General features: G+C 37.8%; 1 protein-coding gene across 4 annotated transcripts; it reads right to left on the bottom strand.

Annotated features, from left to right (window-relative positions):
* Nucleotides 1-2,363: 2,363 nt before the first annotated feature.
* NPRL2 (NPR2 like, GATOR1 complex subunit) lies at nucleotides 2,364-16,347 on the bottom strand. Of its 4 annotated transcripts, XM_087924069.1 has the most exons (13): nucleotides 15,920-16,065; nucleotides 15,045-15,175; nucleotides 13,357-13,442; nucleotides 12,885-12,976; nucleotides 12,588-12,756; nucleotides 10,556-10,664; nucleotides 9,642-9,778; nucleotides 7,382-7,479; nucleotides 6,002-6,038; nucleotides 5,497-5,590; nucleotides 4,785-4,902; nucleotides 3,481-3,623; nucleotides 2,364-3,230 (listed from the first exon to the last, which is right to left on the bottom strand). In XM_087924069.1, exons 3-13 carry the CDS (start codon nucleotides 13,432-13,434, stop codon nucleotides 3,163-3,165), a joined length of 1,143 nt encoding a protein of 380 aa, XP_087780195.1. In that variant the 5' UTR covers nucleotides 13,435-13,442; nucleotides 15,045-15,175; nucleotides 15,920-16,065; the 3' UTR covers nucleotides 2,364-3,162. The 4 variants fall into 4 exon arrangements, with proteins under 4 accessions (XP_087780195.1, XP_026581200.1, XP_026581194.1 ...); XM_026725415.2 differs by lacking the exon at nucleotides 15,045-15,175 and having other exon boundaries at nucleotides 15,920-16,347; XM_026725409.2 differs by lacking the exon at nucleotides 15,045-15,175 and having other exon boundaries at nucleotides 16,057-16,347.
* Nucleotides 16,348-16,364: the final 17 nt, after the last annotated feature.

Raw genomic sequence — 16,364 nt, 5'->3', positions numbered from 1 at the left:
GTAGAGGAGTGGAGAACTCTTCTTGTGAAATATTTCTGGACTTTCTCAATTGTGCTAATATCAGATATGTAATGTGGGTTCCAGACTGATGAGCTATTTTCGAATATTGGTCTAGTAAATGTTTTGTATGCTCCAGTTAGTAGTGTGATATTACCAGAGAAAAAGCTACGTAGGATTAGGTTAACAACTCTTAATGCCTTTTTGGCTATGTTGTTACAGTGGGCTCTAGCACTTAGATCATTAGAGACGAGTATTCCATTGTCCTTTACAGAACTTGGATCATCAACAAGGTCTTGACTATTCAGCTTGTATTTTATTTTCTGATTTTTTTTTGCCAATATATAAGACAGAGCATTTATTTGTTGAGATTTGAAGTTGCCATTTGTTTGACCATTCTGATACAAAGTCAAGATCTTTTTGAAGGGTAGCAGTATTGTCTGTGGTATTGAACAGCTTTACATCATCAGCGAAGAGAATGCTGTTGCTCTTAATGTGATCACAGAGGTCATTTATATAGAGTATGAAGAAAGTTGGTCCTAGAACACTGCCTTGGGGGACACCACTATTGACAGGTACAGAATTTGATAGGACAATCCCAATTTTGACCATTTGTTGTCTGTTTGACAGGAATGCTTCTATCCAGTTATGCAGGTGTCCAGAGATACCATAAGATTTCAGTTTTAGTAGTTTATTGTGTACCACTGAATCAAAGGCTTTACAGAAGTCTATGTAGATTGCATCTATTGTTTTGCCCTGATCAAGTTGTGTAGTCCATATGTTTTTGCAGTGTAAGAGTTGCAGATTACAGGATAGTTTTTTTCTGAAACCAAATTGTTTATTAGAGAGTAGGTTGTTTGTCTCTAAGTAGAGGATAATGGATTGGTTAATAATTGATTCCATGACTTTACAGGTGATGCAGCATAAGAAGATTGGTCTGTAATTTTCAACTAGGCTGGGGTCTCCCTTTTTGAAGATGGGGATGACCGTGGCTTGTGATCTTAGGTTAGGCAAAGAGCTGGTCCTGAAAGATTTTTCAAAGATTATGCTTAGAGGTTCTGCTATGGCAGCGGATAGCTTTTTTAAGAAGTGGGTACATATATACATTATGCACATAATATATACATTATATGTTATATACATTATATTATATACATTATATATTATATACATTATATACATATATTATGCACATATATGGCATTCAGCTTTGTTGGGGTATTTTCCCATGTCATTGTAGTTGTGCTTTTAAAGTTGTAGCAACGTTTCGGCAGAATCTCATCTGCCATCATCAGGCTATATAATGTATATATTATGCACATAATATATACATTATATATTATAGTTATATCCTGAGACCAGCTGTTGTTGATATATAAACATAATCTTCCACCCTTAGTTTTACCTGATGTCTCTTCAATTCTGTCTGATCTAAATGTTTGAAATCCTGGGATGTATATGGTGTTGTCCCCATGAATTTGTGGATTAAGCCAGGTTTCAGTTAAACAAAGAACTGAATTGTAAAATTCAGAATTCCATTTATTTAAGAGATGAATTTCATCCATCTTGTTAGCAAATGAGTGTAAATTAGTCAGAAAGATTGAAGGGGGATGAGTTTTTTCCCCCCTATTCCTTAGTCTGTTTAAATTTCCCGCTGTATATATGTATACAGAACATTCTTAGAAAATGAAAATGACAGGGGAGATACAGTCCAGTGCTGTATTTGGAAATGACCCACCCACATAAAAAAGACAGCTAAGTAATGTGCTTAATTGTTTCTGGGAGGTCTTATGGGAGAAATATCCTCAGTGTGGTTTCAAATTAATACAAGTCTTATCACTCATTCAGTAGCCATTTGAAGTTCCAGTGGCACCAAAAAAAGAGATTGCAACTGGTCCCCAAAGTTCTGGCCACTGCAGCCCCCCTCACAAGTCGATGTGATTTAAGATTCAGGTGCTTGACGACTAGTGCACATTTACAACTATTGCAGAGTCCTGCGATCATGTGACAACCATTTACGACCTTCACAGACAGTTCCTGACAAGCAAAGTCAACGGAGAAGCCAACAGGAAGTCACACTTGGTCATGTGACATCATGCTTCATGGCTGCAGCCGAAATTGCTGTCATTAGTTAGCATGGTCATGTGATATTTCACTTTACAACCAAGTCACTCAGTGACCAAGCTGTTGATCCCAATTGTGGTCGATAAATGAGGATTACCTGTATTTGGCACTGTCTACTTTTACTAAAGTAGTCAGTTTGTGATAGCACTCACATTTTATCAAAATTCCACCCACCTACATTGAATGTTCTTCAGATGGAAAAGCTTTAATCCATTTATAAGAGGAAGATATCAAATAATGAATTAGAGATTCTACACACAATTTTATTTTTACTATCTTTAGTTTCCCTTTCAATTGCTGCATTTGCATTAAATTTCCACAGAAAAATATTCTAGTTTATATGAGCTTTATAAAATAGAAGAGGCCCATCCTTCTTACTCACAACCAATAGTTTTAAAAAGTATATAAATAGGTTCAGCCCAATTATATTAAATATAACCATGCCGCAGTTTTATTTCCACAATTTTGCTTCAGTATTTTACTTCCTAAAAATACTGTGCTTGCTTTTTATTAGAATGATTATCCATGATTTATAATCTGCAGATTTTTTTTTCAAACTCTTAAAGGATTTCAAGTGGGTATGATACATCCAGATTCCTTTTGTTAAAAAACAAGGTTATTAGTTATGGGAAAAATCCAGAATGAGATAGTAATAAACAGAATAGATTTTTTTCTGCTGCTGAAGAGCAGCAGATTAAGGGGGAGGATTTATGGTACAGCATTCCCTGCTAGACAATTTTCCACTTCAGTTCCTTCCAAACTATTTTCAAATTATTTTATCCCTTGCTCAACACAGAAGCCTTCTGAAGTTTCTTTATGCACCTGTGTGTGTGTCTTTTAACAGTCCTTCCCCCCAAAAGAAGCATGGTTCTGCATCTCTGCTGACCAAAGAGTCAAATCCATTTGCCATATTTTTTTCAGGGACTACCACAGTTTAAGCCATGCTGCTTTTCATGAGCCAGAAGAGTCCTGAGGACACCACAATGTCTCATGCAGCCCAATTAAAAGTTAGCAGGGCATATTAATCGTCCTTGAAGAGTGTCATTTCCAACAGACAATTATATTGGGATCATTCTCTAATCTTTCATCCAATTCCCGATAGCTCATTCCTATAGGGAAATAAAAAAATAATAATGATGATGAAAGAGCATTCGTATAATTCCATTGCTTAGGCAAACTAAGGAAGCTGATTTATATTTCCCAAGTTATCTAAAGATTGAACTGGCTTCAGAATTGTTTGATACAATGTTACTCTTATTTACTTTTAAAAATATTATTTTCTGTTTTGTTATCTTATTATTATGTTAACAAGTTACTGTATGTGTTGAGTAGATGAATACAGGGAATATGATTCCTTACCTGTTTTACAACATATCTCATCATAGCTATGGCAGCCAGTGTACAGTCGAGCTGGATGACTTCTTTCATCCCGAGCTATTTTTACAGGATATTTCTGGAGTCGCCGAATAAGACCCTTCATCAAACCAAACTGGATGAGTTTTCTAAACAAGAGAAGAATATGCTCAGAGAAAGATGCAGAAATATTTAATAGGAATAGCACTTAGTCTTATATACTACTTCATAGTGCTTTTACAGCCCTTTCTAAGCAGTTTAGAGAGTCAGCATATTGCCCTCAACAATCTGGGTTCTCATATCTTGGAAGGATGGAAGGCTGAGTCAACCCTTGAGTTGCTCAAGTGAGCAGGGAGTTAGCCTTCAGTACTACATTCTAACCACTGAGCCTCCACGGCTCTTAAGACACTGTGCAGTGCTTCTTCTTCCATCTAGATAGCTGCTTAAAACAATTTTGAGATCAGCAGGAATGGTATTATATGTATTGCTGGTACAGAAGCTTGTTCTTTTGGACTGTTTTTTTTCTCTGTACTATACCACAGACTATTATTAGTCTTTCAGACATGCATGGAATTTTTTAAAATATAAATATCAAAAGAGATGTGAGAATACAAGAGTCTCTTCCATATTTAATGAGTAGAAATATTTATTTGGAGAGGGAATTGCTCAAAGGACCATTTAAGATCAACCAACAGGCACAGAATTATCAAATTTCTACCTGCCATAATTGGCAGACAGTATATGATGTACATGTTACATGTTTGATGGGCCCTGACACAAATAGATCATGGCAATTATTTCTCTTTCCATATACCCCCAAGTTTCTAAGTTTTCTAAAACAAACGAATGCTTTGTCCAGTTGACACTAAAAGAGAAGTCTTATGCATCAAGAATGTCATTTTATGTGCCTAAGTAATGGTATTGCTACTAATCAAATAACCAGACATTTCTTACACACAGGTTTACTGAAAAGAATAGGATAGCAAAAAAATTAAAATAAGGAACTTCATATTTTGATTTAGCTCATTATTATGTGATCTGGCAGCTGCAAGAAAGAAAAGGATATATTTGGTCTGAAAATATATATCCATTTTAAGGAAGTGGTCCTGTGCTGTTTCTACCTGTCTAGATAGACCCCTAGAAATTGTAGTTTGACAAATGTGCTCTCTTACACATCTCAAGCAAAGGTGTTGGCCTTGTAGATGAGACAACAGTGATTAGATTGAAATCACACACATTTAGCCTTTAGTTGCTCTATGTGGCATATAGCTGAATTATTGGTTTTCTGAAGGGAGGGGAAGCTTTCCTACCTTTCATCCACTCTCTGGAGTTGGAGGGTATAGCGGCAAATAAGGTCTCGAACAGTTGTCCCAGGGCTCAGCCCACAGTAGAGCTGGAAAACATCTCTCAAACTGGCTCGCTTGTGTCCTATAGAAAATAGTCACAGAACAAAATTGGGAAAGCTGTTGAAGATGTCTACCATCAAAATAGCTAAAAATTAAGTAAGAACAGCATTCAATATTACAATGTGGATTGCATTTAGTCCTAAATAAGGACTAAAAATAACTTTCCAAGACTGGATGCAAATTAATCTATACTGCCAAATATAGTTTATAGAACTGCTGTGGTCAGTGACGGTGCCAGCAATTAAATTGTTATAAGATTTTTATTTTGGACTGAAAGTCAGCCAAGAGCAAACCAATTCATTTTATCTGCTATATATTATTCATATGGCTACTTCTGTCATGAAATGATTGTTTCATGGAAATATATGTTACAATAGCTTAGTAAATAGCTTATATTAATAACCTTTGATTTTATGCAATCTCTCCTAAATATTTTAACAGGAAGAATATCAACATGCTTGGTAAGTATGAGGAGAAGGACCAATTTTATACTAGTTCCCTCTGGATTAGGTGGAAAATACACACTTTTCTGAAACTATGTCCAGCTCAACTCCCAAGGATGTAGTTTGAACTGATAGAAACAGGGTTGCACTTTCAGCCATCCATGCTTCTTTACCTGGTTTTGTGACATATGAGAGACATTCATCTTGCAGGCATTTGTCATCTACTAAGTCCTGAACTTTAGGAGTTGTGCAGTAGACATTGGAATACTGTGGGAGAGAAAAAGGAGATTTCAGTCAATAGTGATAGAGTTGCAGCATTTCAGCTATGCTGGAATTCCTATTAATTACTTATCAAAAGCATTCCAACAGAGTTCATAGTGGCATGTAATAATATTAGCACTACATGAAATAACCAAGCAACATCAAGTAGCATTATAGTATAGTATGTTCATTTAAAGTAATAATTAATGAATTTTTGCCTTTAGGCTACATAACACTGTGATCACAGAACTTCTGCCATACCTGCAGCCTAAAATCTGGAATGCTAGAATAAAATCTGGAATATACATCTTTAACCCACATTTACAAAGCACCATTTGATCATGCATAATCATGCCAATATATCAACTTGATATTTTATCATCTCATTTCATCATATTGTATGTACATTCTACTCACCTGAAGTATTGAAACAAGAGTGACTACACTGTAGTATCTAACAATAAAAAGAAAAACAATGAGAAAGTAACAAAACATAGAAAACTATATGTATATTGTAAGAAAAAGATAAATCCATTAAAGTAATAAATTATAGGAAAACTAGTATCACAGGATATTGGGTATGTGATATTAATTGAAGGGAACCCCTTGAATTAATATGTTCCTCCCCTCTTCCAACTGGATTGATAGAAAATAAAACATATTCAAATACTGTTAACCCAGAATTGTCAAGTCCACTGAGGTGGATTGTAGCGGGACAGAAATTGGATCAAGTAGTTAAATAAATAATTCTAGCAGAAACCAGATTTTTCCATGATCGCATACATGTATGCATCACACTTTCTAGATATTAATCTTCAAAAAAAGGACTGGTTAGGGAGATCTTAATAAAACTGTGTGCTTTTGAATCCATGTTGACTCCTGATGACTTCCTGGACAAATTCCTTCCCTTTTCCTGGCAAGATTTCAGAAGTGGATTGCTGTTACTTTCTTTTAGGGCTGAGAGAGAATGACTGGCCAAAAGGCCATCTAGCTGTCTTTGTTCCTTAGCTGAGACTAGAATGCAGTCTCCTGGTACCTTAACTACCACCAAACTGGCTCAATATTAATCAAAGCAATAATCTCTAACTAAATTAAATTAATTGCTTGTAAAATATATTATTATTAAAATTAAATAAATTTGTATAAATTTCCATTTATACAAACCATTCTCATTTATACACAAATGTTTTCCACACAGAAATATACAATGCATGTACTTCCCTCCCTCATTCCAACAGAAGATGTTGAAAAGAGAAGGGAACAGAAAATGAGGAGAAAAAAGGGAAAAAAGTAGACTGCACAAGAAAAAAAAAACCCAAAAGAAAAATCCTATTTCTACTTTACAAAAGTTAAATTCTGACAGAAAGCTACAGCTGCTCAAAATATCTCCACCCATGATTTCTGGCCATTTTTGCTTCTTGCTTAACTAATGAATGTCAGATGACATTTCCACTTCTTCAATTTACAGTACGTGGAGACAAGCTGTTAGTTAAATACTGTAACCTATGGAAATATTAGGAAGATGATTAAAGTTGCAGAATTAGGGTAAAGAAAGAGCCTTAGTGTATGTTTTTTTTTAACCCTGGTCAAAACAGTATTAGACGAATACACAAGAAAAATTTTGCAGCCATCAAAAAAGAACCAGAATCTAATGTAAAGAGGATATTAAGAGTGGCTGCTGGAATGTTATATGTTACATTGTGTTACAACATGTCACAATAATGTAATGTAAAGCACTCTTTTTCCTTTCCTGTAATCAATTCCAGTAACTTTTTCTTTTGTGCACCTAGCACTCACAAAAGGTTTTGGACAGCAATTCGAACCAAATTGAGTTCCACATCTGCTTCAGCTGATATTTTCTGAACATGCCGAAATCCATCAATATATGGCAGGATCTAATGTGAGAGAGGATGTATACAATGAATGTAAGGCTAAAGATGCATAAATATAAACCATTTTTTTCCTCATAAGCTAAACCAGAAAGACAGAAATAAGATGAGAAAATATTCATATAAAAAAACCATTTGACTTCATCCGAAAGTGTGTCTTAAGCATTTTCACTTTGTTTGGTTGGTTGGTTATCAAATGTATGTACCTAGTTACCCATCTCATTAAATATGACTGTTGCATGTGAACTACAGTTAAGTGGATGGCAGAGGCAAATAAGGTCTGCTGCCAATATTTTACTAATTGCTTAATTGATCAGAATTGACAGGTGAAAACATTAGCTGGGTGGGGCATTTTAAAACTTTAAATAAAATACTCTAAAAATACCCAAAATAAATACAGCTACTGAAATACATGGGCAGTTAACAATAACGCCAGGAAATTGGACCCTTAGCACAGTCAGCTCTGTAGGCTCGGGAACAGCCTGATGTTTAGAGTTTTATGAAAGGCTAACAAAGTTGGAGCTATTCTAATCTTTGAAGAGAGGATATTCCACAGAGCAGAAGCTACTGCAGAAAAAGATCTATCTTCTAGTCCCTACCAGTCAACATTGTTTGGCTGATCTGCACCAGGCCCAATCCCCAAGATTGGATGGGTACAGACTTTTGGAAAAAGGTGGTCCTTCAGGTATCATAGATGCAAGCCATGCAGGGTTTCGAAGGTGGCAACTAGCACTTGAATGGTACCCGGAAATATACTGGTAATCAATGTAGCTCATGCAGTAGCGGTGTTACATGTGTCAATATCTGGCACCATTTGCTACCTGTATAGCCATTTCCTTTTGGGCAGCGGGATTTGCAGGCGCTTAACAGCTGTTATCAGAATGACAAAAGCAGATTTTAGCATTGTGCTACAATGCTAGTCTCCTTGAATGTGTAATGTTACAATGCATACAGAAAATGGGCAAAGATTGTACTGCATTGCCATAGTGCTGCTTGCCTCATTTTAACCTTTTTCCCCCTTTGACCCTATGTAAGCACCACTGCTTTTGTGCTGAATAAAGTGTCAGTGTTCCAGCAACCCTCCACTCCAACCAATAACTCTGAGACAGACATCTCTCAAAGGTTCCTTTATCTGGATAGTAACTGGCACATCTGTGGAATCCCGAATCTGAAAGTTTCAGGCTTCCTTGCAAAAGTCAAAACTACAAATCCTTCTCCCCTTAGCCATCATCACATCACATGGTCCAATCACCATCCATCCTAAAGTAAGATTCCCATTCATTATGCACCACACTCAGTGACCTTGAACCAGCAAAAGAATTTTATTTTATTTAACTAGATATACTCAAATGAATTCCTCCCTCCCACTTTCTTAGGCTCAATTGTGGCAGCATGGGAGCATCGAATCTCAATATGGCTTCCAAAGCTGACACAAAGATCTTAGCAGATACCTAGTTTTAGGGAAAGAATGTGTGCATATTCATATCTACATCCATATGCTTCACTCAAGTTTAACTCTCTTCACGTGCACACAAATAATTGCATAGGTTAAGTAAATTTCAGTTTCAATTAACCTGCCATTGATATCTAAAATACAGGTAGTCTTTGCTTAGCATATGGTCACTTGATAACCAATTATGATGGATCTCAAAAAATATACTTACAACCCATCCTTGAAGTTACCTTCCTGCATCCCAATGCAATCACATGATCCCATTTCAGCTGCTTGGAAATTGGTTTGCTTTTAAGACCAGCTGTAGCATCCTGTGGACATGTGACCATGATTTGCAACTTTTTTTTGCCATTTATAAAGTTCATGGTATCCTGATACCTTTCTTAAAAAGCTCCATTCTGATGGATAATATTCTCATTAAATATGCAATTAAATAAATACGGAGGAATTAAGAACACAGAGTTGCAGTCTGAATCTTAAAGCAAGGAAACATTTTGATAGAACCCCTTTCAATACAATGAGGACAGGCTGAATAAATTTGTACACATTCAATCTGCTTGGAGAGAAATTGTTTTCAATTCTTAATCCCTTAGGAGTTTAATTCATGTGTGTGCGTGGGGGGGGGGAGGGAATTGAAGGCAAGTTCTCCCTCCAATGTTGATGTTATTGTGAAATCCATTGGTGGGATTATTTCAGGTTAATTTTTTGCACTAACCTGTTGAGTAGTGAGGTCCCACTGAGAATTTAAAAAGTCATCTTTATCTTGGGTGAAGACAGGGACGTCATATTCTTGTACAATGGGGGGATCTGGACGTTGCTCAATCACTTTCAGGTGAATTGTGTTGGATTCATCTATAAAAAGGGGCAATGCTTATCTCAATGCAAGATTATACTATCACAACAGGCTTGCTGGAATTGAAACACATCAGACAACAATAACAGACACTATTTTATAGAGCACAATTGGACTGGGCATGCAAAGGGAGTGTTCACATTGCAACCACGATTAAGTTTTAATGTTGAATGTACAGAATTTTCAAACCAGTGGGTAATCGGATAACCCAAGTGAATGACACTCCAAACCAATAGGATAGTGTTACAGTATAGCCTATCCACTTTATTGTCTTACAGCATGTTGCCCTTAGCACTAGAGAGAATATTCAAATTATGCAAAACCCCAAGGGCAATTAGTGTCTTTTCCTTAATCATGTCAATTTGTAAGAACCAGAGTATATTTGTAAAGAATAGTAAGACCTTCCTTCAAAGAACCAACATCTAACACTTTGTGGATCCTTGATCTAAACAATGGTTGTGTCTGAGAACTGTGAGGTAGAGAATACTGCTTTGGGAAATAATGCTTCCCTTACCACCCAACAATAGAAACTACAGTATACTGTATGCTTAAGAACATTCAGATAAAATTCTTCCTGCAATTGAGCAAAATCATATTCTTATCTACTTTACCTGTTCATATTGAGATATATAGATGTGGAGAAGGCAGCACTAAATAGTAAGTGTCCTTCTTTCTAAATGTGCTGCATGGTCTTATCTGCCCAAGAATCACAAGCCTGAATTTTAATATGCTCTGTTCCAAAATATATTTTGTAACAATATGCTTGGTGAAAATACCAATAGGCAGAGTGCATTTGCCAGTAGCATTCAGTTCTTCAAGTAGAATGGTCATGATGGGTATCAATTTTTGCTTGCTCTCATCATTGGAAATGAAGCCACTTTCAAGCTAGGAAAGAGCACAATTGATGATCAATTACAATCAAACTATTGATTGTAGCATGTAGCAGTAACATGATGGACCGTGTGCCCCACTAAAAGAAAATACGATTTCATTCAAATAAACCTGAGCATATTTTTTGTACCAATAAGAAAATAGAAACTCAAAAATAGAATTAAGCTCTTAGGGCATCATGCGTATCATTATTACAGTCAGAGATTGATGAAAGGGTAGGCATAAGAAATAGTGATTTGTAGATGAATAGTCTTGAAATTTTAACTTATTTCAAGACTATTCATCTACAAATCACTATTTTTGTTTGAAATAGTGTTTAACTTTTACAGCATACAAAGTACCCCAGGAAAGCAGCATGAGTGTTTGAAGAATACTTCTGGAATAGTACTACTTTGGAATAGTACTACTTTGCTGCAGGAAATAGAACAGCAGGTATAAAAAAAACATATGCAGTTATACTCTACAAATTTTAATAAGACTGCAAAAGCTTCCAGAATGCATCAGCAAAGGACTGAAAGTGAAATGCCTGTTGTGATCAGCTAACCGGTAGCTATGACAGTCCATATTCATCATACAAGTTCATCAGGTGTCTAAAAGGACCCTCTAAAAGAATGCAAACGACCAGCTGTCTGCAAGGAATATAAATCTTTCCATTCTCCATTATTCTGTCAGAGCTGAAGAAACTTCTTGGATGAGAAGCTAAATGTCTTTGAAAGAAAAACAAGAAAGTTCAGTTGTCTCCTGAAAAAGCATGGTTTGGGACAACCATTACCTGGATGACTGAGAATCTCTACAGACCTTGAGCTATACAATTTGGGATGAACACCCTTTGAATGGCGTGAGAGCAGGAATGGATTTCCAGAAAAAGCAAATTGCAGACTACAGGAACCAGGTGACTCTGAGTACACATATAAACCTCCAAGTGCTTCAACAGCCCTCTAAAAAGATGCAAATTACCAGCTGTCTGCAAGGAATATAAGACTTTCTATTTTCCACTATTCTGTCAGAGCTGAAGAAGCTTCTTGGATGAGAAGCGAAACGTCTTCAAAAGAAAAAACAAAGTCCAGTTGCCTCCTGAAAAAGCACCTTTGGAACATTCATCAGGTGTCACTCAAGGACTTAGAAGTCCTAAACAATGTATCAGGTTTGCCACTGACTAGGCATAAGAGAAGGGACATGGTGGCTCAGTGGCTAAGACACTGAGTTTGTCGATCAGAAGATTGGCAGTTCAGCGGTTTGAATCCCTAGCGCTGTGTAATGGAGCAAGCTCCCATTACTTGTCCCAGCTTTGCCAACCTAGCAGTTTGAAAGCACATAAAAAATAGGGACTACTTTGGTGGGAAAGTAACAGCGCTTCGTGCACCTTCGGTGTTTACTCATGCCAGCCACATGACCATGGAGACATCTTTGGATAGTGCTGGCTCTTCAGCTTAGAAACAGAGACGAGCACTGCCCTAGAGCCGGAAACAACTAGTATGTATATGTGGGGGAACCTTTACGTTTACTTAAGCATTAGAGAAAATGAAGAGTGAAGACAGGGTGCTTCCATGTTGCCTTTTTGTCACACTGCTTACTGTGTGCTTGGAAGACCATATCCCAAAGGTTAGACTGCCCTAACCTTGCTGGCATTTTATAAAAGCACTGAAGACCTGGAATATGCTACAGAGTCTGGAAGTTGGGAGAATAGAAGCTGCACTGAGAGGATTTTGATGATACTTTTGTCTGGATTTATCACTGGCATTCACTGTTGTTTTTTTACCCAGATTAATATTGCTTTTTTGATGTTTTTAATGTGTTGTTAGCTGCCCAGAGTTGTATTTATGGGATGAGTGGAAATAAAGTATAATATAATATAATTAAAAATCTATACACATATGACAGCAGAAATGAAGGGTCCATTTTTAGGCTATTTCTAACCTCCAAAGTAGTAAGGTAACCTGCCAATTTCTTCACAATCGGTTCCAGTGCACAGGTCTTAGCTCTAGCATCACAAACGAAGCCAAGGTTGAAGTGCAAGGCATTCCGGGTGTATTTCTTATGTTCAATGCAAACTGGGCAACCAATGAGCTTTTTTTCCATAGCTGTACTGGATTTTTGTGGAGCAGGGGAGAGAAAAGAGAGAAAACAATTAACTTTCCAGTACCCAACATACTGAGCAATTGTATTTCTTCAACAAGTAAGCCTTGTCTTACGGTGCTCCTGCATAATACTCACACTGTGATAAGCTTATTTTGGAGTTCGGGTTTGGTGATGATATATACTTGCACTGTATCAAACAACTCTCGGGAAATAAAATCCTCTGGTACCTGCAGGAACAAGACAGAGCTGTAAATAATTAATAGACAAACAAATCAATAAATAATGACCTTAACTTTTAGGGCTACACTATTTTTAAGCTATGGCGTCGTGTTTTTCAAACAAAGGTGAAAAAGCATTTTAACCACCACTGCAAAAACAAAATATGCAATCAGAAATTAAAAACAGACAAGCAGATGCAAAATTAGAAGCTTTGATACACTTAATGAAAGGCATCCCGACAAAAGGGGCCCCCCCATGAATGGCAGCACTATGTTTTCCTAGGTCTTGGCTTCAACTCCAGTCAAGAATAGTAAAGAGTAGATCTAAAATCTTGGACAACTGAGAGCAGAAAATAACAAATGAGACAGGTAGCTTTTGCACAACTGACCTGATACGTTATTTTAGGCCCCAGTGTTGGGTGGAATTCACTGAAAAATATACACTCAATTTTGCTGCTGATTTCCATGGCTGTAACTGAAAAAGATGAAATATGCAGAAATGAATCTATAGCTACGTGTGGGAAATTTTTTTTGAAGTATCACTCTTGTTTTAATCCAATTTCAAGGCTATCTGACTCTCTGATGACTCTGTGTGGCTTACAATTAAAGAAAAAAGAAATCATAGCCAACTGGAAAGACAAAACACTTAGCTATAACCAAACTTAACTAAAGAAAACTCCAAAACCATTCTACCCAAGGCCTGAAAGAATCACTCTACCCAAGGCCTGAAATTTGCTAAACATCATAAATGTGGGAGTTGCATGAATCTCTAGGGAGATATTGTTCCAAAAAGCACAGGCATTGCAACAGAGTTTGCCTACATTCTGAATCCTAGAAGACAACAGTGTTTAATTGCACAGGTCCAATAGTCATCTGAGGCAGGCTGATCTAACAGGTTCTACAGGTAGGTGGGCACCGGTGAGCCAAAAAAAAAAAAAAACACTCAGAAAGTAATCTGACCGCAGCAATGGACTAATAACGCCCTCTAGAACCAGATTATATCTGCCCCAAGAGAAAATCTAGATCTAGTGTGAACTGTTATGCACGATGTTCATGATGACTTAGGACAGGTCTGCGGTTATCAGGGTGGCCATAAGCTCCTGAGTTGCCTCAGACTCAATATCACCAGCTCAACTTTCTCTGAATGGACATATACCCCAAGCCTGCTGACTCACATCTAGGAAAAGCTTTATGGTAAGAACAAACATTCTTCAGGGTACACAAGAACAAAACCGTATTTCCGTTATACTATTTGGAAAACCCTGCATAGGTGGAGGGCTGGAGTGTCTAGGTGTGAGATCAAGATGCTTAAGTAGAGGCTTTTAGCAGATAAAAACATGCTGTGTGAATGCAGAGAAATGCACAGCCTACCCCATCTGCTAGTATGTTAGCTACTCTCGGAAACATATATTGATAATGACTTATTTTTGTCCAACAACAAAACCAAGGTGACTGCATTCTGGCAGTCTAAAGTTTGATCTAGACACAGGAAAAAAAAACATCACCAGCTGATAAACTGATGTCTCAAGAACTAGTAGCCTCAGGGTCTCACTCACTGGCTTAGTAATGAAATCCAGCAGCTCAGCCAGGAGAGATGCTGTATAATATGGAGGGCAGTGCAATAGCAACATGTATTCCTTGGAAGCCAACTTCAAACCAGATAGGGATTCGCTTAGTGACCTGCAATGCTTGCTTAAAGGGGGCAGCAGAGAATGCCAGGATTGTCATTTGCTGAGCAATGCTGTCACATATTTCACTTAGTGACAGAAATCCCAGTCTCAATTACCACAAAAAGAAGAATGGAGCAGACCCATGGTCACAGCCAGCATCTGTGATGCCGCAGGGAACTCAACTGGCTTGAGCAGGCCAGGTAGCAGTTGGAAGAACTTGCCCTATTTTTATATGGAACAAATTCCACAAAAGTAGAGCTGTCACTTAATAGGTTAACTCATATTTCTGTAATCTTATCTCCTGCCCTGAATATGTATGTAACCTAAGTACTAAGCTTACATTCTGCATAATTTTATCTTATCACTGGAAGACAAGCACAACTATCACACTGAGTGAATTCACTTACCAGTGCATGTAACTAAGAAATCAGGATGTGAGTCATCTGTGATTTATATACAATCTTGTACAAACCAGAACTCTGCTGAATTATTCTTGTTCATTGAAGATTAAATGACTCACAGATCAAACTGTCAAGATCTGAATCACCAGTAGTCAAAAAGAGCCAGAGGGAGTAATCAGTGCATTTTGTGAAATGCAATTCAAAACTGTCATTTTAACAACATAGAAGACAGCCCCTAGCATCCTCACTCTCCCATTGACAACATAGAAATGCTATACTATAGAATACCTACAAATAGCCCTTCTATTTCCAAAGGTCCATATTTTCCAAGAGGGCAGGACAATATCCCATAATAGCAGTTGGTATATATCTACCCACTCTGAGAATGGCTTTATACTGGCCATTCTTCTTAGCAATCTTCTAAGTTGGCTGAAAACAGGTGCCCTATATCTTCCCATTTATGCATGCACAAATGTGTAAACTATGGTGCTTGGAGATTAATCTACCTACCATAGTCCATCAATATATTCAATGTTTTTCAGACTTGGCAACTTTAAAATGTGTGGACTGCAACTCTCCCAAATTTCGGGAGCTGAATCCCGTGCATCTTAAATTGACAAATTTGAAAAATCACTGCTTTTAGTTCATTAATTACAAGCCAGTCCGCATTTCTTTAAATATAACAAATTCCCACAATTCTGGTAGAGAGCGTTTTTGGTTTTTTTTAAGAGCTGGCGAAAATGACTTGGTGGAAGAAACTTACAGATCAAACGCTATTCTTGCTTTTAATCAATAATCAAACTGCCTATGACGTTACAGGGTATTATTGCTCAAGAATGGCCTATTTAATGCCCAGTCCCCTGAACTAGGTAGAAAGTTACCTAGACTTGGGCGTTGCGTAAACTCCTAAAATCCTCGCCAGAATAGTGTGCCTATGGAGAGAAGAATCGGGAGCCTTCACTCTCTCTCTCTCCTCTCTCTCAGGTAGCCAAGACCAACCCACAGGCTCTGCACCTACCGGAAGAGCAACGGCCAAAGCACGCATGTGCACGGCTAACTCCAACTGGGCGAGCGAAAGAGCTTGGTGGGCGGGGGAAGCGATCTCACAGCGCTTGCGTCTTGGTGGCCCTTGGAGAAAAAGACAACCTTCCTGCAGATTTCCGCTCGCAAACGTGCTCCCCCGACCTCGCCCGCCGGTAACCGTACTGCACCAAAGCGAAGTCCCGGAATGGGAGTTACGAACGTGCAATGCCCGTCGCGTGTCGCGCAGTGAGCTGCCTTCCAGAGGATTTTCCCCCCCCCGCCCCCCGATGATGGGCAGCGCGG

Source organism: Pseudonaja textilis, chromosome 2, assembly GCF_049901715.1.
Source record: "Pseudonaja textilis isolate UNSWEBS1 chromosome 2, rPseTex1.2, whole genome shotgun sequence".
Classification (NCBI taxonomy): Eukaryota; Metazoa; Chordata; class Lepidosauria; order Squamata; family Elapidae; genus Pseudonaja; species Pseudonaja textilis.
The sequence above is the reverse complement of the archived record's forward strand: the minus strand, read 5'-3'. Positions and strand labels throughout refer to the sequence as shown.